The 21318-nt window shown below is 45.7% G+C and overlaps 1 protein-coding gene across 1 annotated transcript in view; it reads right to left on the bottom strand.

The window, feature by feature from the left end:
* Window positions 1–9032: 9032 nt before the first annotated feature.
* The window catches only part of TPCN2 (two pore segment channel 2), a 131471-nt gene continuing 119185 nt past the window's right edge, over window positions 9033–21318 (bottom strand). Inside the window, exons 23-25 of the mRNA XM_068261638.1 lie at window positions 19812–19893; window positions 16561–16652; window positions 9033–13294 (exon numbers count right to left, since the gene is read on the bottom strand). Coding sequence (XP_068117739.1) covers window positions 13216–13294; window positions 16561–16652; window positions 19812–19893 — 253 coding nt within the window. The 3' untranslated portion in view covers window positions 9033–13215. The remainder of the gene's footprint in view (window positions 13295–16560; window positions 16653–19811; window positions 19894–21318) is intronic.

Raw genomic sequence — 21318 nt, 5'->3', positions numbered from 1 at the left:
AAACCAAGAGAGGTAAGGTTTCTGTCCCCAAGCGGCTAGTTCTGCCTGGAGTTTCGAGTGGAGGGGTTCAAAGTTAAGTTTGTAGATCATTTTTAGGTCCCAAGGGATGAAGACCCCTAAATATTTGATCGCTTGAGATGTCCATTTAAAAGAGAAGGCTCCTTTGCATTGAGAAATTGAGGACTGGCTTAGAGAAACTGACATGGCCTCTGACTTCTGGAAATTTATTTTAAAATTAGAGAGGATCTGGAATTCTGCAAAGCGGGACATGAGGACAGGGAGGGTGACTGAAGGATTAGTGATAAAAAATAACAAGTCGTCTGCAAAAGCTGCAAGTCTGAACTCCTCTCGGCCAATCCCAATACCACTAATATCTGGATCTTGTCTGATCATATTCAAGAAAGGTTCTAAGGTGATTATGAAAAGCAGAGGGGACAAGGGGCATCCTTGTCTTGTACCGTTTGAAATTTGCAGGGGATCGGATAAGAAACCATTAACTTTCACTCTGGCAGAAGGGGAATGGTATAGAGATTGTAACCAACATAACAATTGCGGACAAATCCCCAGGCCCCTAAGTACAGCAAACATGTAGTCCCAGGCTATGCGATCAAACGCTTTTTCTGCATCAGTTGAGAGTAGCAAGCCTGGGACTCCATGCCTCTGAAGGTGTGCTATGATGCCCACCGCTTTCATAGTATTATCCTTCCCTTCTCTGTCAGGGACAAAGCCGGATTGGTAATTTCCGCTAACTTGTGACAAAAAAAATAATCTTCTATGAACTCACCATCCTCCTAACGGAATACCTTTGGGTGTCTTCTTTCTAAAATAGGGACATTTGGGGCCCAAAGTGCAATGAGCACCTTTAGTCTTTACAGGGGTGCTTACAATTAGGCATAGTGAGTCCGTGGCAGATTTCATTTTTTTTTGTCGCAAGTTAGAAGAAATGGAAACCTTTTTTTTTTGTCACAAAGTGTCATTTTGCGCTAACTTGTGACAAAAAAAATCTTCTATGAACTCACCATGCCTCTCAGTGAATACTTTGGTATGTCTTCTTTCCAAAATGGGGTCATTTGGGGGGTATTTATGCTATCCTGGAATTTTAGCCCCTCATGAAACATGACAGGTGCTCAGAAAAGTCAGAGATACTTCAAAATGGGAAAATTCACTTTTGGCACCATAGTTTGTAAACGCTATAACTTTTACCCAAACCAATAAATATACACTGAATGGATTTTTTTTTTTATCAAAGACATGTAGCACAATAAATTTGGACAAAAATGTATACAGAAATTTTACTTTATTTGAAAAATGTCAGCACAGAAAGTAAAAAAAAAAAAATCTTTTTGACAAAATTCATGTCTTTTTTGATGAATATAATAAAAAGTAAAACTCGCAGCAGCAATCAAATAGCACCAAAAGAAAGCTGTATTAGTGACAAGAAAAGGAGGTAAAATTCATTTAGGTGGTAGGTTGTATGACCGAGCAATAAACCGTGAAAGCTGCAGTGGTCTGAATGGAGAAAAAGGCTCTGGTCCTTAAGGGGTGAAAAGACTGTGGTCCTCAAGTGGTTAAGGTATATTCTGTCGATTTTTTTTTAACCAGTTAATGACAAGCTGACTTGCCGCTGTGCGCGTGCATGTGTGCTCCTGTGTGTGCATGTGAAAATAGTGAAAAACAAAGAAAAAAAATACACCTTTCTTCGCCTTGGTGGTTAATTATTTGATTAAGTAAAAAAATGGATAGGATTTATCTGTTCAGAGAAACAAAACAAAAAACTAAAAAAGGAAAGACTATACTTTATGTGTTGCACATCCTGAAAAATAGGATTGCAATGGTAATGATGTAAAGTTGTATTAATACTACAATTTAATTCCCCAACTTTTCTCTGCTGTAACAGTCATTGCTTAAAGGGATACTGTAGGGGGGTCGGGGGAAAATGAGTTGAACTTACCCGGGGCTTCTAACGGTCCCCCGCAGACATCCTGTGTTGGCGCAGCCACTCACTGATGCTCCGGCCCCGCCTCCGGTTCACTTCTGGAATTTCAGACTTCAAAGTCTGAAAACCACTGCGCCTGCGTTGCCGTGTCCTCGATCCCGCTGAAGTCACCAAGAGCGCACAGCGCAGGCCCAGTATGGTCTGTGTCTGCGCAGTACACTCCTGGTGACATCAGCGGGAGTGAGGACATGGCAACGCAGGCGCAGTGGTTTTCTGACTTTAAAGTCAGAAATTCCAGAAGTTAACTGGAGGCGGGGCCGGAGCATCGGTGAGTGGCTGCGCCAACACAAGATGTCTGCGGGGGACCATTAGAAGCCCCGGGTAAGTTCCCCTTTAAAGTGGACTCAAGGCGAGAGTGATGTGAAGGACGCCATATTTGTTTTCTTTTAAGCAATTCCAGTTGCCTGGCTGTCCTGCTGATCCTCTGCATTTAAGTCTTCTAGCAATTCAGAACTAGTTTTGGTGAAGTCCTGGGACAAGCCAGCAGAGGTATCTCAGTACTGCAAACAGTGTGAAATAGAAGGCCGAGAATATGCTGCCATCTAGTGGGAAAAAAGAAGAAGAGCGCAACTCAAATTTCCTAATTGTAACAGCAAATAATTCTATAATCCTAGGAAACAGGTTATCCTTTTCAGGGCTGATGACAAGTTTGTTAACTGGTTATTCAGTTAGCCAGTGATCACACTTATCCATGCCAATTCCATATCCGATTTTCCACTTGTTCCTCTACGATTTTCCAATTTCCGTCCATGTCACATGCTGGAACAGAAGCTGCATGGTGATTGGCTGTACAGTAAATATTCCTGATAGGATTTGATTTACTGGTTTTGGTTTTGAAGCCCACAAGCTCAAAAAACACAGATTCATTTTTTTAAAGTTCAGTACAAATTTTATTAAAAATGCTCAGAAATTTGGTGACTCGCGACCACAACCCACATCAGTGCTATACAGGACATTAGCGGAGAAGTATTGCTACTAGTATTGCTTGAGATGAAATATACTCATAAACGTCGGTTGCCGCAAAGGGCCCATTCACACTTGTCCGCTTTACAAGCGATTTTAGCATCGCTGGAAAACGCTTGTACAATGAAAAGTTTTTCATTTTCTGAGTGATTCTGAGAGATTAGCGTTTGTTAAGTATAGAAGCGCTGGAAATCAACAGAGTTTTCACAGCCATTTTACCCATCAAACCTTGCAGTTTACCCACAAAACACCTCTTCTTCCTGTGCAGATGTCATTTCCTGTTCATGGAAGACTTAGACACAGCTTATTAAACTAGAAATCACAAAGCGCTATTCGCTGAAAAACGCTTTCTGTACATTGAAAAATCACTGGAAAATCTCTAGGAAAACATGCTGGAAAACTCCAGAAAATGGTTCAGCATTTGCGATTGCGTTTCGCGTTTTCTAGTGTGAATGCGCCCTAAGGGACGACCAACCACAAGGAGCAGATGGAGCACACAAACCTGTCTCCAGGCAATCCAGTTTTGGCTGGATCAGTGGTGGTCGCACTCTTGATAAAAGCATACAGAGGCTCTGCGACGGGTAGGAACCACTGCAGGCCACCATACAACTTCCCCAGGGATGTGGGGAGGTAGAATTCCACAACAGGGGAAAGAGGCCCCAAGAGCAATAAAACTTCCTTTGAAGCAGAATAAAAGCAAACAGCCTTGGAGGTGGCTTATCTCTCCAATGATAAAAGCCTAGGTTGACTAAAAGTCGTTTTTATTTGCACAGGCTACGAGTTTCATGGGTGCGAACAGACTTCCTCACGCAAACACTGCCAATCTGAAAAAGCCAAAAGGTTTGGAGCGCCTCAGACAAGTGTCACACCGCGATTTCTGATAAATTCAATGGCAAATACATGAAAAATGCAGCAGGAGCAATGTCTGCAATCGTGCAAAATCCCATTACAACCGCATTGCACTAATGGAAGCTTTCCAGCAGTTTCCATCAGTGTGGCATTACCTTGAGTTTTTGCGATCCACAAGCGATTGGAATTGATGCACAAAATGCGCCACACCTCAATTTAAGCCATAGAAGGGGTCTGGTGGTTCTTGCAGGGACCAAGATCACCTAAACGAGAAGTAGAGAGAGGCCAGGAGCCCAATGGTGCAGAATCGTTAGGTATAGGGGGGCACAAGTATACAGGATTATATATTCAGTTCCTGCCGGATATTGGACGGTCGCTCTCCTGTAGTACGATAGACTTTCCAGAAAACTGTAAAGCTATTATCTCCAAAGAATGTCTGACTGATAGAAGGGTGGGGTGGAGGCACCGAAAAACAACATGTAAACGAGATGTAATGCCTTAGCAGCATAAGGAGTTGAGTGTAGCTGCCACTATTTACTTCTGAGGTCCGGAAGCCACTACAAATCGCTAGAGCAATCGCTAGCATTTTTAATTCGCTTTTTGTAAGCAATTTCATGAGCGTTTTCCGGCGATTTTGGTAGCGATTTTAAAACGTCTAAGCTTTTAGCTTTTTGCGATAGATTTTAATTCTGATTGGTCCTTTCTAATTATTATAATTTTTTTTTCAGTTTGCAGTGATTTAAAAATCGCACACAAATCGCTGTGTGTAGCGATTTCATTGAGATTTGCCTGCGCTTCAGTACATTACATTGAAGCACAAACGCTCCCAAAACGCTGCATGTCCTGCGATTGGGATTTTACTAATCACAATCACTACTGTGGAATTGGTTACATTTATTTACATTGCAAGAAGTTTTAAATCAGGATGATACCATTTATTGGCTAACTACAAATGAATAAGAATAAACAAGCTTTCGGCCTTGCAGCCTTCGTCAGGTTTACATCCTGTTAGTTTGCAAGCTGGTGGTAAAGGCAGCTTATATACATGCAACATCAAAAGGAAAAACAGATATTTTTTTCAAGCATAAATACATCATTAAGATGCCTTAATACAAACAGACCATCTAAATGGGGTAAGATAAAGATCCTTGTTTACTCCATTGCTCACAGACCTGGTATTAGGATTGACCCAGAGGTATCGTAAATTCTTAGTTCACAAGTTCAGCTAGGGTGGCTGAGACAGTTCATATATCATCAATCTCATACCAATATAGAAAGTTGTTGTCCTTATTCAGACCCTTCTGCACAGCTTTGAAACAATTTATAAATTTTGTTTCTGCTATTAATCGGTCATTTGACGTTTTGAAGCCGCCCTTCAGGGCAGTGACACGAAGATCATCCATGCTGTGTCCGTTGAACCGAAAGTGTGTAGCAACTGGGAGCCCAGATTTGGTATCATTAATAGTGTGCCTGTGTCCATTCATACGTTTGCGCAGAGTTTGTCCAGTTTCTCCCACGTACATAACATTGGGGCATTTAGCACACATGATCAGATATACCAGATTGGTGGAACCACAGGAAAATGTACCTTGTACTCTGTACTCCTGTTGTGAACCTGGTATCGTTACCCTGTCAGTGGAGTAAATGTGTCTGCAGGTCCCACATATTTTTTGTCGGCAGGGTGATGTTCCGTTTTGTTGAGGCCTATTCAAAGAGCTCCTGACAATCATCTGTTTTAGATTGTGTGGTTACCGATATGACAAGAGTGGAGGTTTAGGGAATATCGTTCTCAGTCTGTGATCCTTGTGTAAAATGGGATGAAGTTCCTTAGCAATCCTCCTTAAGATTTCCAGGTGTGGGTTGTAGGTGACAACCAAAGGGACATGTTCCTCTTTCTGGTTTTGCTTATATTTCAGGAGTTCAGTCCTGGGGATGTTGCTGGCTTTCCTGATTTGGGCCTCAGCCATGGGAGGACTGTAACCTTGTTTAATGAAAGTGTTCTTAATGTGATCCAGGTGCTTGTCTCTGTCCATCCTGTCAGAACAAATCCGGTTGTACCGCAGGAGGAGCTCGGAGAGAATACGGAATAACCTTTTAAGAGTCTGCTATAACCGTAAGAGGATTACAAAGGATGAGATACAGAGCCTGAAACTGTCTCTGAATGATGACCACACTGGATATACATGGGATAAACTACAAACCTTCTATGTGAAACTACAGAGATTCCTAATTAACAACAAAAAGAAAAAACTTCAGAGACTTAGAATTAAGAGTGGACGCCTGGATGCACAAGCAGCAGAAAAAGAGCAACCCACAGGTGTAATGAATCTTTCCTCTTATCAGGCTACTGAAGCTGAAATGTCAGTACTCTCCAAAGGCCTGTCATTCTGCCCTGCGAGACCCATAGACAGGATTGCACTCTGTGGAGATATGGAGGAATTTTTCAGAAAGCTGCAACTCAAGGAACACTACCATGATAAGGAAGCCTGTGATACAATGGATAATGGACCAAAACGCACCAGATCTAAAAAGAAAAAAAAGAAAAAAAGATGGACCCCCAAAGAAGGAAAAAACCCGGCCCTGGATAAATACATAAACAAATTCAGACGCAGAATCTCTGACAGGATCCTGAGTAAAAGAAAGACACTGGCCCAGAACGTAACACCACAGGAGCGACAGGCCATCAGATCCCTTAAGGAGAATAAGGACATTATTATTAAACCAGCGGATAAAGGTGGTGCCATAGTCATAATGAACACCAGTGACTACATCCAGGAGGCACAAAGACAATTATCCAACACCGCTCACTATGCCAAATTACAGGGGGACCCCACAAAAGGCTACAGGATGGCACTTAATAGGATGGTTAACAGATTGCCTGCAAACATCAGACTACATGTAAGGACCCTTATCCCTGAAGAGCCTAGAACAGCCTGCTTTTACATGCTTCCCAAGATCCACAAAGAGGGAAACCCTGGCAGGCCCATAATCTCAGGGAGCGGAACTCTTACAGAGAACATCTCAGGGTGGCTGGAAAACATTTTGAAACCTCTTGTCTGTAAAAGACCCAGCTACTTACAGGATACCACCCACCTCCTGAACAAACTGTCAGCCATCGGCCCAGTACCTGAGGGGACCATACTGGCCACGATGGACGTGGAGTCCCTGTACACGAACATTCCCCATGATGATGGTATTGCGGCCTGCCGTAAATATCTTCAGGGTCAGGGCATACCTGTAAAGCCTATTACTGGACTGATCAAATTCATTCTCACTCATAATTATTTCACTTTTGGACAGGACCTCTATTTACAGCAGATGGGCGTGGCAATGGGTTCGCGATTCGCTCCACAGTATGCAAATCTATTCATGGCCAAAATCGAAGAGGAATACCTCAATGCATGTCGCATAAAACCCTTGGCCTACTTCCGCTTCATTGATGATATTTTAATCATCTGGTCCGCAAGTGAGGATGATCTTCTCCAGTTCCACAGGAACTTCAATGCCTTCCATCCTACAATCAAATTGAAACTTACCTACTCTCACACAGAGATTAACTTTCTGGACACCACCATATACATCAGGGGTAACAACATACAAACCTCTGTGTATCGCAAACCTACAGACCGTCCCACATACCTAAGATATGACAGTTTTCATCCCAAGCACATTAAGAACTCTATAATTTACAGCCAAGCTATAAGGTACAACCGGATTTGTTCTGACAGGATGGACAGAGACAAGCACCTGGATCACCTTAAGAACACTTTCATTAAACAAGGTTACAGTCCTCCCATGGCTGAGGCCCAAATCAGGAAAGCCAGCAACATCCCCAGGACTGAACTCCTGAAATATAAGCAAAACCAGAAAGAGGAACATGTCCCTTTGGTTGTCACCTACAACCCACACCTGGAAATCTTAAGGAGGATTGCTAAGGAACTTCATCCCATTTTACACAAGGATCACAGACTGAGAACGATATTCCCTAAACCTCCACTCTTGTCATATCGGCAACCACACAATCTAAAACAGATGATTGTCAGGAGCTCTTTGAATAGGCCTCAACAAAACGGAACATCACCCTGCCGACAAAAAATATGTGGGACCTGCAGACACATTTACTCCACTGACAGGGTAACGATACCAGGTTCACAACAGGCGTACAGAGTACAAGGTACATTTTCTTGTGGTTCCACCAATCTGGTATATCTGATCATGTGTGCTAAATGCCCCAATGTTATGTACGTGGGAGAAACTGGACAAACACTGCGCAAACGTATGAATGGACACAGGCACACTATTAATGATACCAAATCTGGACTCCCAGTTGCTACACACTTTCGGTCCAACGGACACAGCATGGATGATCTTCGTGTCACTGCCCTGAAGGGCGGCTTCAAAACGTCAAATGACCGATTAATAGCAGAAACAAAATTTATAAATTGTTTCAAAGCTGTGCAGAAGGGTCTGAATAAGGACAACAACTTTCTATATTGGTATGAGATTGATGATATATGAACTGTCTCAGCCACCCTAGCTGAACTTGTGAACTAAGAATTTACGATACCTCTGGGTCAATCCTAATACCAGGTCTGTGAGCAATAAAGTAAACAAGGATCCTTATCTTACCCCATTTAGATGGTCTGTTTGTATTAAGGCATCTTAATGATGTATTTATGCTTGAAAAAAATATCTGTTTTTCCTTTTGATGTTGCATGTATATAAGCTGTCTGTACCACCAGCTTGCAAACTAACAGGATGTAAACCTGACGAAGGCTGCAAGGCCGAAAGCTTGTTTATTCTTATTCATTTGTAGTTAGCCAATAAATGGTATCATCCTGATTTAAAACTTCTTGCTTTTACTGATGGCTAACACGGTACAATACCCTACTGCTACTACTTATTTACATTGGCAGAGCATTTAGGGAAATCGCTAGCGATTTAAAGCACTCCCTAAACACTCAAAAAATCAATTTAGTGGGTTCCAGGCCTTATGCTGCTAAGGTATTTTTGTATTGACCAGAGGAAGGAGGCCATGACCGGCGAAACGTTGTCAATTTTTTTTTTTAATAAATATTTTCCAGTTGAACTGTATCTGCTGGAGAGGCAAGCGATTACCTCTCATTTACAGGTTATGTTTTCAAGTCTCAATTTAAACTGTTTAATCGTTTTATACCTTCAGCATCTCGTTATTCAGTTAACAAACCAAATTAAAATCACGCTGTTGTTAATATTTAAATATTTTATTGATGATTTTGCTTAAAAATATAACATACAAATAGAGACTTTGCGAACAAAAACAAAACCCCATTCTTACTGCAGTACATCGGTCCACAAGTTTTTGAAATTTCTTACAATACAAAAATACAACATTCACGTCCTGAGAAGGACCATCTATTGCATCCACCCCTCAACGGGCCACTACAGCGAAAACGCAGACATTCTGCCATTACTACAGCCACTCATGGAACAGATACAGAATATAATTATTATCAGGAAAGCCACTTTCAACACCTACCAGATCCTGCTCTGTTGGGGTACGAGGATCCCCCTCTTCACTTGGAATCTTCCACCTGACAAGACTTCCAACTGCCAGCTCTTCCCTACAGCAGTGATGTTCACAGAAGTAACGGCAACTCAAAGTCTTTACAGGTTTAAAGTGGATCTGAGCTCAGAACTTCCTCTCTACTCTAAAAGATTAGGCACAGTATGAAAACAATCAGAGGAAAAAAAAAAATCTTTGTTACAGTGCACAGAAATCCCCCCAAAAGCCCTGAAAATGTACTAGATGAACTTTCAGGGAACAAAGGAAGGGTTAAAGCATCTGTCTTTTCCTGTACAGCTAATGCTGAGGCGCTGCGAGCCTACTGATTACAAACTTGTAACACTCAACTGTAACTAAAACGAAAACAGCTCAGTGCAGCTGATTTCTACACCATTTCTATGTGGAATGAACACTTATCAGTGCGTTCTTTGCAAGAGCTTGGGTCCGCCTTAAACAACCAAGCGAAAAGAAAGATCCCTGTGGCTGTTATAGCAACCAAGGCCATGGCAGTTTGTATGTTCTCCCCACGTCTGTGTGGGTTTCCTCCAGGTACTTTGGTTTCCTCCCACATCCCAAAAACATACAGATAAGTTAAGGGACGTCCCACTAAATTGGCCCTAGACTACAATACATACACTGCACGATACATAAATAGACATATGACTATAGTGGGATTAGATTGTGAGCCCCTCTGAGGGACAGGTAGTGACAAGACAATATACTGGCATAGATGGCAGTGCTATATAAATACTAAATAATAAAAATAATACCACGTGACCAATAAGGTGCTTTCGAATAGTGATAAGTGGCATTTCTCAGTATTTTTTCACACAAAGTATCCTGAGGATTTTATTCTGTTACATGAATGACTATCGGGATAACCGAATGTCAATGTTTGCTGCAGTGGTTCTTCAACTTGTAAAAAGTGCAGTTCACGCCTTATAAAATCAAAACAACAAAAATGCCATATAAAGTGCTACGATACATTAGTCCTTCGCGGCCCCTTCGCTAAATGAGAATGCTTGTAAAATGTAAGGAAATCACACCAAGAACCTGGTCCAAACAGAACAGCAAATCCGACATTGGGTAATGGTTTTGGCGAAATATCCCAATATTTACTCAGGGGAAAAAAATTTTGATTGGCCAATTTCCCCCTTCTCCATGTAGTATGATAGCAGAACGGTGGTTCTCCCGTAGCATAGTGGTGAGCAGCCTCCTCCACCGCCACCCCCCACAGTTAACCTGACATGTCACAAGGCCAATCGCAGCTTCCATCCATTAACACTAGGTGGCGCACTTGAACACGCCAGATGGGGTTACTCTATGGGAAGTTCTGACCTTATACATGTGGGAGATGTGCAGATGTGTCCATCAGGCACCAGGGAGGAAAGGGGAGGAGGCAGTACACTGCTATTCTACAGGGAATAACAGGGAGGGAAGACAGGCGGGGCAATGCTGAACTCACAGCACTAGCCCTGCTCTCCTTCATATAGACAGGCTTTAGGAATGCAATCTGCCTACTGGCTATCAGCTGGCTGGGTATGTACATGCGACGTGCAGCACAGGTCCCCTGAAACAATCAGTTTTATCAGTTACAATGGCCGGAAGATTAGGCATATGGAAGAATGACTTGTGACAGACCTGGGCAATAGAAACTCAACACGCAATGGAAAAATATGTGATCGGGTTAAAAGCACACCTGAGGTGAAAATAAACCGATAAGATAAACAATTGTATCTAACCTCCTACTCCTAAAAATAAAATTTTTAGATATTCCATGGCTTCATTTTATGATAATAAAATAGATTTAATGTCTTATTGTGTATGCTCAATGGCAGTCTATTAAGTGTCTCAGAGCTGAAATACATGAACTGTTGAGCTTTTTGTATCTATCCCCTGCCCTCAGAAGCCCTTTTCTGCCAGGAAAGAGTTTTATGGCTGTAATTGCTTATCGGTGCGGGTAACACTATAGTTATGTACACAGGCATGATCCAAGTCGGCCATTAATGACTGCCTCAACCGATAAACAGGCTTCTGTGTACAGTAAACCCCGACTCGCAAGCGATCTGCCAGGCGGATCAACTTGGCCATTTTACCGGTGAATTTACCGTTTATTCAATAAAATAATGAATTGTATAGAAATTTGTATAGTTTTTTTTTTTTTTCAATTGAGAATTCAATTGTTTTTCTATAATTATCTGCGGGGGGAATTCAGACCAAAATTTATAAGAAACATGAATAGTGTATGACAGACTGAAATTATTACATAATATAAAGCACAATCAATGGTGAAAAACATTCAAATTGTTTCCAAAAATTGGAGTGATTTTGGTTGTGTTTTTTTCTTGCCGTCTCCTGCTGCCGCACTCAAAAATTCTCTGCAGCCTCCCTTACATTCTCTACACTGCAGACTGTCCGTATAACACAGTGCCCTCTAGTGGCTAAAACATCATCAAGGCAGAAGTCAAAGACACAAGGGCCCATAGGCAGTTCCCTTTTTCTCATAAGTTTTCTCCTAGTTTTCTCCTCTCACAGCTTGTAAAAAAATGCCTTTTAAATGACCACCAAGCAAGCAAACACTCCAAATAATTTTTGACAGTATTTTTCACCTATTTGTGGTACTTTTTCCATTGCAAAGTGCTAAAAATTACTTTGAATCGAAGATGAAACGGAGAAAACTCAGGAGAAAAAATTGAACTGCATACGGCTCAATGGCCCACATGCAATTCTCTTAAAAGGTCTTAAAATCTGGTGAATCTGTTACCTTATGGTGTGGTGGTGGAATACACGCAGATTTCAAGCACACAACCATAGGAAAATCAATTTGGACTGGGACTCATAAGATTTACTCTGGCATGCATTTAAATTAAATTTTAGCTGGGTTGTGTAAGCGCTACCTTCTCTTAAAGTCGTCTAGATTGTATTCAGAAGGAGCAGCTCCAACTTTGGTTTTTATTCTGAGCATTAAAGAGACACTGAAGCGAAAAAAAAAATGATGATATTATGATTTGTATGTGTAGCACAGCTAAGAAATAAAACATTAAGATCAGATACATCAGTCTAATTGTTTCCAGTACAGGAAGAGTTAAGAAACTTCAGTTGTTATCTCTATACAAAAAAGCCATTAATCTCTACGCCTTTCAAAGTCGTGGAGAGGGCTGTCTTCTGACTTTTATTATTAACTATAAGTGAACAGTTTTATTTTTCTCTGCCAGAGGAGAGGTCATTAGTTCACAGACTGCTCTGAAAAAATCATTTTGAATGCTGAGTGTTGTGTAATCTGCACATATTATAGAGTGATGCAATGTTACAAACACAGTACAATTACAATTACAAACACAAACAATGTTATAAACACAGTATATACCTGAAAATAAAAATATGAGAATATTTTCTTTGCTGCTAATCTTCTAGTAATTATTCATAGTACACAACCAATTCATTATATCATTTTTTTTTTTCACTTCAGTGTCTCTTTAAGGGTCATTGGGGAACCCTGGTTGTGGCGCTTATCTCTAACAAAAAATAAGACCAGGAAGGCTCAGTGGGGTCCAGAGACTTCCCTCTCCATAAGTATTTAACCTTTTTTCAGCATCATTAATGCATCCTGTGACTGAGTCAGAGTCATGTTCTCATCAGCAGAATGCCTGCGGTCATCGGTAGAGCTCCAGGCAATCGTAGTGGTCAGAAAGGCACTTGTGTGGCGAGGAACGGTCGCAGTCTTTGGGCTGGAAGGAATAGTGTTAGCAGTTCACACACTCCATCGTCATCCGATCGTCTTTCACATCTATAAAAGCAGCAAGTGGTTTATGGTCTGGCCGTGTGGGGTGATCTCCCCACCAGGGACACTCAGGCCTAGGGGTCATCTGGAGAGATGGAGGTGAGGGTGATGATACAATCTGTCCATCAGTTCCTCGTCTGTCGGTTCCTCCAAATCTTCCCTGCGAATACAGACAGATGCAAATACATCAAAGCAAAGCTATTCAGGACATGCCTAGGCAGCAGTTATGGACAATGAGAGACACTAATGCCCTCTACACACGTCAGATAAAAATCTTTTCAAAACGAGAAATCAAACTTCTGCAGAGGTTTGTCAGGAAGGTTTGAACGACAGAGAAAGATCAGTTAATGCAAAATACCAGACAAACCGCTTCTGTAGTCCATTTACTTCCTCCTACTTCAGACTCGCATTGTGAACACAAAAGTTAAGGACTATCTGGTGATCTCATTCATACGTAGGGAGGGTCAGTGAGATGCAAAAAACATTTTGAATTGATGCAGCATTATGCAAATTTTGTATGCAAATTTAAGCAGCTTGAAAATGAACCAGTCAAATCCTGCTGAGGTAAAATTTCAATTGGTCCATTTTCAAGATGCATAAATTGGCATGCAAAATTTGCATAATCCTGCATGAACTCAAAATGATTTGCATCACATTGACCATCCCTACTCATACACACCTTGTTTAACGAACAATCGTCTGAAGATTCAATCCACCAGGATGGATTTGAAAGCATGAGACACAAATATCTTTGGAGGTCTTTTGTAAGCTTTTTATTACAAAGATTATCTGCAGATCTTTCTTTTCAAATGACTTATCTCATGTGTGTTCCCAGCTTACAGTACCCCTGAATTTGTTTTAAATTTACATGTTTTTAATGCTTTTTTTTTTTATTTGTGGTGCTGCGACTTGAGTCACAGCTCCTTCCTCCCCCTCCAGCGCAACCCTGAGCCGAAATATTCGACTTGAGCAGAACGTCGATGATGGGCCCATCTTCAGGAACGCCCCCTCCACTCACTGCTAATGGTTCCACAACGTGCTATTGCAAATCGCTAAGCGCTAGCTATTGCAACAGCGATTTTAGTGTGCACTAGCCCTTTAACCTCCCTGGCGTTCTGGATGAGCTAGGCTCGTCCAGAGACGCCGGAGGTCGCCGCTCAGGCCCCGCTGGGCCGATTTGAATAATTTTTTTTTTTAAAAACACGCAGCAAGCACTTTGCTTGCTGCGTGTTGTGCCTGATCGCCGCCGATACGCCACTACCCGCCGCGATACAGCCGCCCCCCCCCCCCAAACCCCGTGCGCTGCCTGGCCAATCAGTGCCAGGCAGCGTTGAGGGGTGGATCGGGACTCCCTGTGACATAATGACGTCACGACGGTCGTCACCATGGCGATGGGGGAAGCCCTCCTGGAAATCCCGTTCAGAACGGGATTTCCGGACGGGTGATTGCGCTGGCGGCGATCGGAGGGGTGGGAGGGATGCCGCAGGGAGGGGGGAATCATGTAGCTAGCGCTAGGCTAGCTACATGATACATTTAAAAAAAATTGCAAAAAACGTTCCCGCGGCCTTAGCGCCGCGGGAATCAGAGCGCCAGGCAGGTTAAAGTGAACCAGAGAGGAAGCACCCTCATGTATGTTACCATATATATCAGTGGGAACATTAAAGAAAACACCTACCCTGCTCTCTGCTTCATCCTTCACTGCTCAGCCTGCTTCTCATCAGCCCTGATAAAATCCCCAACTGAGCATTCAGTCTGGCTTTGCTCAGGAATCATTACAGCGGAGTCTGTGTTCGCTTGTTTCTTTTCAAGCCCAAGCTTGCCCCCTTCTGGCTCTGCTCATGAATAATTATAGCTGAGTCATTCTAGCAAAGGAGTTTATCAGGGCTGATAACAAGCAGGCTGAGCAGCGAAGAATGAAACAGAGAGCAGGGTAGGTGTTTTCTCTCATGTTCCCACTGATATATATGGTAAAATACATGAGGATGCTTGGCCTCTGGTTCACTTTAAAGGTTGTTTTTAAAACATCTGGTAAAGATGGTATGAATGGCATTGTATGTTGGCAATATTTGGAGTGGAAGGCCTCCTCCCTCTTTAGGCATAGTAGTAGACAGGCAGATTGTAGAGAAGTGACCTTCAGAATCAGACCTCCGATGTTGGGCCTTGGAATTGCGCAGATTACAGTGGCCGGGGTCGGTCGGGTACGACGGGCGTCACGATATCAAACACTGTTACCTTTGTGCAACCAAACAAGCATTTCCAGCATGTTCCATCAATCCCTTAGACTGATTTCAGATACGGCACTGATTCTCTTCAGATTCAATAAAATGATATAATCGGAAGGTCGAACGGGCCCCAATATATAATGGTGTATGGACACCTTCACTCATTTTTCAGTATTCCTTGAACGGTTGTAAACAATAGTGCGGACATTTTCTTGACATGCAGATAAGCTAGGCAGTAGACAATGAAACCAGACAGGCAATCATTAGGGTGGCCATACACTCATCGTTATCTCCCGTCGATATCCAGCCAATTCGATCACTCAGCTAGGAATCGATGCAGCAATCGGCCCATTACATTGATTTTTGGCCGAATAGACTGATTGGACCTGACGGAAAATTGAGGTCGTTCGGTGGCAGATCGACAGCCCATAGCACTGCTTTTGATTAAAGGACAACTGAAGAGAGAGGTATATGGAGGCTGCCATGTTTATTTCCTTTTAACCAATGCCAGTTGCCTGGCAGCCCTGCTGATCCTCTGCCTCTAATACTTTTACCCATCAGCCCTGAACAAGCATGCGGCAGGTCAGGTGTTTCCAACATTATTGTATGCTTGTTTCTGCTGTGATTTGCACTACTGCAGGCAGATAGCTAAGCAGGACAGCCAGGCGACTGGTATTGCTTAAAAGGAAATAAATATGGCAGCCTCCATATCACTCTCACTGTAGTTCTCCTTTAAACAGTGAAATGCTGCAGTTCAATAGACTTTGTTTATGGATTTCATTCGTAAATCTATTGAAAATCTGTTCTGAGGGCAGAGACATGCTTTTCGATCAGTTTTCGTTTTTAAAAACGCTCTCTCATTGACTTGCATTAAAATCGTGGAAAAATCGCAGCAAAATTGCAGTGATTTTTTTAATGCAAGTCAACGGGAGCATGTTTGTAAAAATGAAAGCGCTGTGCAGTGTGTCTTTGCCCTTATTGCCTGGCACACAGTAGATAGTCCCGTCACCCTTATTGCCTGGCACACAGTAGATAGTTCCGTCACCCTTATTGCCTGGCACACATCAGATAGAGTCAGATTTGATCAGACTGGCATCTGATGCTCGAATCTGGTGGCAATCTATAAGTGTATGACCGCTGTTACTGTTCACAAGGCAGGTAAGGGCACCACCTTCCTGGTTACAGTGAACGCTCAGACTCTCACCTGAACATCAGCTGGACGGTCATGTGATACTCTACTTGCTGGGAAGAGGTGAAGGAATGGCTGTAGCTGCGATCCCACTTATGGATGAAATTCTACAACATGGGAGGGAAGAAAGACAACAGTTACAAGTCTGTACAATGCAGGTTGCCTGAGATATGGGATCAAACGTAATACAGCAGAGACCTCAGAGTTCAGCACCGGCGGGGATCATCTGATGTCGGATACATGTGCTTGCCGGTTGCTTGAGCAACTGGCCAAAAAAGCACTAATCTCCCCCCAAGCAAAATACCGGTACTCACCAAACCTTCACCAAAGCTCCAGCGACGTCCTACATCACCTCGTTGGCTCCTAGTGGCTTCTGGCTCCAGGCATGAAAGCTGGAGCGTCAGCTGACTTGCCTGCACAGACGCCAGAAGCCGATAGGAGCCGCGAGGTGATGTCGGACGTCACTGGAGGTTCGCTGGAGGCTCGGTGAGTATTTTGAGGCAACGCAATCCCCCCGGAACACCTGAAAAAAAAGGGTTCCCATTGCTCACTCAGGCATGCCGGTTAGTTGCGACTTCCGGCTGCCCAAGCTATGGATAACAGGGACTCTGCTGTAAAATGTTCCATGGCCAGAGGTAACGATAAAGGGCGAATTACCCACCCTTGCCGCAGACCAGCGAGGGACCTTGTGGCTGTGTTCATAAGGCAGGTAAACTAACCGCTGCACCTGTTAGGAAGGGGACCTGACCGCCGCACCTGCTAGGAGGGGGACCTGACCGCCGCACCTGCTAGGAAGGGGACCTGACCGCCGCACCTGCTAGGAGGGGGACCTGACCGCCGCACCTGCTAGGAGGGGGACCTGACCGCCGCACCTGCTAGGAAGGGGACCTGACCGCCGCACCTGCTAGGAGGGGGACCTGACCGCCGCACCTGCTAGGAGGGGGACCTGACCGCCGCACCTGCTAGGAGGGGGACCTGACCGCCGCACCTGCTAGGAGGGGGAACTGACCGCCGCACCTGCTAGGAGGGGGACCTGACCGCCGCACCTGCTAGGAAGAGGACCTGACCGCCGCACCTGCTAGGAGGGGGACCTGACCGCCGCACCTGCTAGGAGGGGGACCAGACCGCCGCACCTGCTAGGAAGGGGACCTGACCGCCGCACCTGCTAGGAGGGGGAACTGACCGCCGCACCTGCTAGGAGGGGGAACTGACCGCCGCACCTGCTAGGAAGGGGACCTGACCGCCGCACCTGCTAGGAGGGGGACCTGACCGCCGCACCTGCTAGGAAGGGGACCTGACCGCCGCACCTGCTAGGAGGGGGACCTGACCGCCGCACCTGCTAGGAGGGGGACCTGACCGCCGCACCTGCTAGGAGGGGGACCTGACCGCCGCACCTGCTAGGAGGGGGACCTGACCGCCGCACCTGCTAGGAAGGGGACCTGACCGCCGCACCTGCTAGGAGGGGGAACTGACCGCCGCACCTGCTAGGAGGGGGACCTGACCGCCGCACCTGCTAGGAGGGGGACCTGACCGCCGCACCTGCTAGGAAGGGGACCTGACCGCCGCAACTGCTAGGAGGGGGACCTGACCGCCGCAACTGCTAGGAGGGGGACCTGACCGCCGCACCTGCTAGGAAGGGGACCTGACCGCCGCACCTGCTAGGAGGGGGAACTGACCGCCGCACCTGCTAGGAGGGGGAACTGACCGCCGCACCTGCTAGGAAGGGGACCTGACCGCCGCACCTGCTAGGAGGGGGACCTGACCGCCGCACCTGCTAGGAAGGGGACCTGACCGCCGCACCTGCTAGGAGGGGGACCTGACCGCCGCACCTGCTAGGAGGGGGACCTGACCGCCGCACCTGCTAGGAGGGGGACCTGACCGCCGCACCTGCTAGGAAGGGGACCTGACCGCCGCACCTGCTAGGAGGGGGACCTGACCGCCGCACCTGCTAGGAAGGGGACCTGACCGCCGCACCTGCTAGGAGGGGGAACTGACCGCCGCACCTGCTAGGAGGGGGAACTGACCGCCGCACCTGCTAGGAGGGGGAACTGACCGCCGCACCTGCTAGGAAGGGGACCTGACCGCCGCACCTGCTAGGAAGGGGACCTGACCGCCGCACCTGCTAGGAAGGGGACCTGACCGCCGCACCTGCTAGGAAGGGGACCTGACCGCTGCACTCATCGGAAGGGGAGACACAGGCACATTACTACAGTATGCATAGGAAAAATAAGTATTGATGGTAAAATAATGCAGGGAGATAAGTTATAATTCCTGCTTCAAAATTTATGAATGGCCCCCTGATCCCATCGAGGAGGTGAGCAGCTTGCAAATGCGCTATATTGTGGGCTTGGGGAGCGGAATGGAATGAGGCACAAAGGGGCACAGTGCTGGCACAAGGGGGGACAGAGAGGCAGTGCCGGCACATGGGGGGGGACAGGGGGCACAGTGCTGGCACACGGGGGGGACAGAGGAGCAGTGCCGGCACACGGGGGGGACAGAGGAGCCAGTGCCGGCACACGGGGGGGGGGGGGGGGGGCACAGTGCTGGAACAAGGGGGGACAGAGGGGCACAGTGCTGGCACAGGGGGGGGGCAGGGGGCACAGTCGAGGCACAAGGGGCACAGTGCTGGCACAATGGGGTACAGAGAGCCAATGGAGGCACAAGGGGGCAGAGGGAACACAGAGGGGACACTGGAGGCAGAGGGGAGGTACAGTGGGAAGAGGTGGGGCAGTGTCCAGACTTACAGTGTACCAGAGATGGTACACTTACCTGGGTCTTCCTCCAGCCCCATGAGCACTGGGGCCTCCCTCGCCATCCTCTTCAGCCCCTCCATTCTGGTGCTATGACTCCAGGTAATCCGGTCAGTCATGGGCTTCTGCACATGCACGGCTTAGCCGCGCGCGCTCCCGTCCCCTAGAGCATTCTGCACCTGTACATTACTAGCACTACAACCGCATGCAGTACTACTGCGTAGGCGCAGAACACTCCAGGGGACGGAGCGCAACAAGGGGTGCGCAAGTGGCGAGTCATAGCACCAGAATGGAGAGTAGCAGCAGAGTGCGTAGGTCGTAGCACCAGAATGAGGGGCTGAAGAGGACGGCGAGGGATGTCGGTGCTCATGGGGCTGGAGGAAGCCCCAGGCAAGTAAAATTAGGGGGCAGTGTACCATCTCAGGTACACTTTAAAAACCTACAGTCCCTACCTCGTCCGGTAAAAGTAAGAGTACACTCTGTATACAGAGTATCGCTGTACATGTGAGAACTCACCTCTAAAATCAGTGCTACAAACAGATTGACCCAAACGACCGAAGACACGAGCCACCAAGCCACGAAGTATAACTTCGACCACCTGCAAATAAACCATAAAACAGAAGCAGGTCACTGACTGATACATAGAGGTAATGGTACAACTATAATCTCAATAGGATCCAGAGACTTCCCGTTCCATAGGCAAGTTTTTTAAACTTTTTTTGTTATAGAGCTCTACAGATTTACTTTAAAGAACAAGCGACACCCATGCTAACCTAGAAATAAAAAACACATATATAAGTAGATAAATACTACTTCTACTTACATAACAGATGTATTGTGCTATCCACGTACTGATTCCTGTGAAATTTATAAAGGAAAAGCAGAAAATTCTATTCTAGGCAGTGGCCATCTTGCCAAGTTAATGCTGACATCATATCCTCCCCGACTTTTGTTTTCCCCCCTCCTTTCTCTTGCTCATTGTGTAGTCATTAGCTGCCCTCCTCCCAGAGTCTTCAGACACTCCCACTGAGGTGTATACTAGGAACTGCACTGTCTTTTTTTTTTTTATTTGCACATCCAATCACTGAGTCACTTCAGCCTTGCTTGTAAACACAAGTGATCAGGGGGTGTTTCTGATAAGCAGCTTGGCAGGGAAATAAATGGAAGAGGAGGAATATATTATAGATAAAAAGAACTCCCAGCATGCAACTCTTTGGCACTAGGGCCAGTGCTCCTAAAGTATGTAATAACTACAAACCATAACAGCAGAAAAAGTTTTGCAAGTTTTTAATGCAGGATTAGCATCTTTATCACGTAATACACTAAGACCACTTGCTGATGAACTGCCCCCCGAACGGCTCCCGACCTCACGGCCCGGGTCGGGCTCTCCTGCCTCTACAAAGATGGCCGCCGAAGCTGGCCGCGGCTGCGCAGTCCGCATAGCCGTGAGTGCAGCTGCGCAGCTCTAGGGCCAACGTAACAGGCTGTTTCCTGTAGCGTGGATCGGAGGGGTTGGCCCTAGAGCTGCGCAGTCGCTGCCAGCTCCGGCGGCCATCTTTGTACAGGCAGGAGAGCCCGACCCGGGACGTAAGCCGTTCGGGGGGCTACTGAGCGGCGGGGACCCGGTGGAACGGCACGGAGGGCGCGGACGGCGTCCTCCGTGCCTTCCAAACTGATGCAGGTATATAACTTTTTTCAGTTTTTTTCCTACATTTGGCCTCGGAAGTCCTTTAAGAAAGAAGAGGTACTGTATATCCTTGTGTGTCTGCATTGTGGGAGAGGTCAGCCTATTCGACAAGTAGAGTCCTGGTCAGCTTAACTGTAGATAAGGGCTGGTCCACACTCTCTGTTCTGATCGCTTTGTAATTTGAAAAGCTCTTGCTAATGTTATCCTATGTGTGTTCTCACTACAGCGATGCGATTTTGTAACAACCCCTCATAACATTGCATTAGCAAGAGCTTTTCATATCACTAGCGCTAAAAAAGCTCTTGCAGTGCGAACCAGGCCTAACACATAAAAAGT

The sequence above is a fragment of the Hyperolius riggenbachi genome, chromosome 11 (genome assembly GCF_040937935.1).
Source record: "Hyperolius riggenbachi isolate aHypRig1 chromosome 11, aHypRig1.pri, whole genome shotgun sequence".
NCBI lineage: Eukaryota > Metazoa > Chordata > Amphibia > Anura > Hyperoliidae > Hyperolius > Hyperolius riggenbachi.
This window is presented reverse-complemented; position numbering and strand designations above follow the sequence as displayed.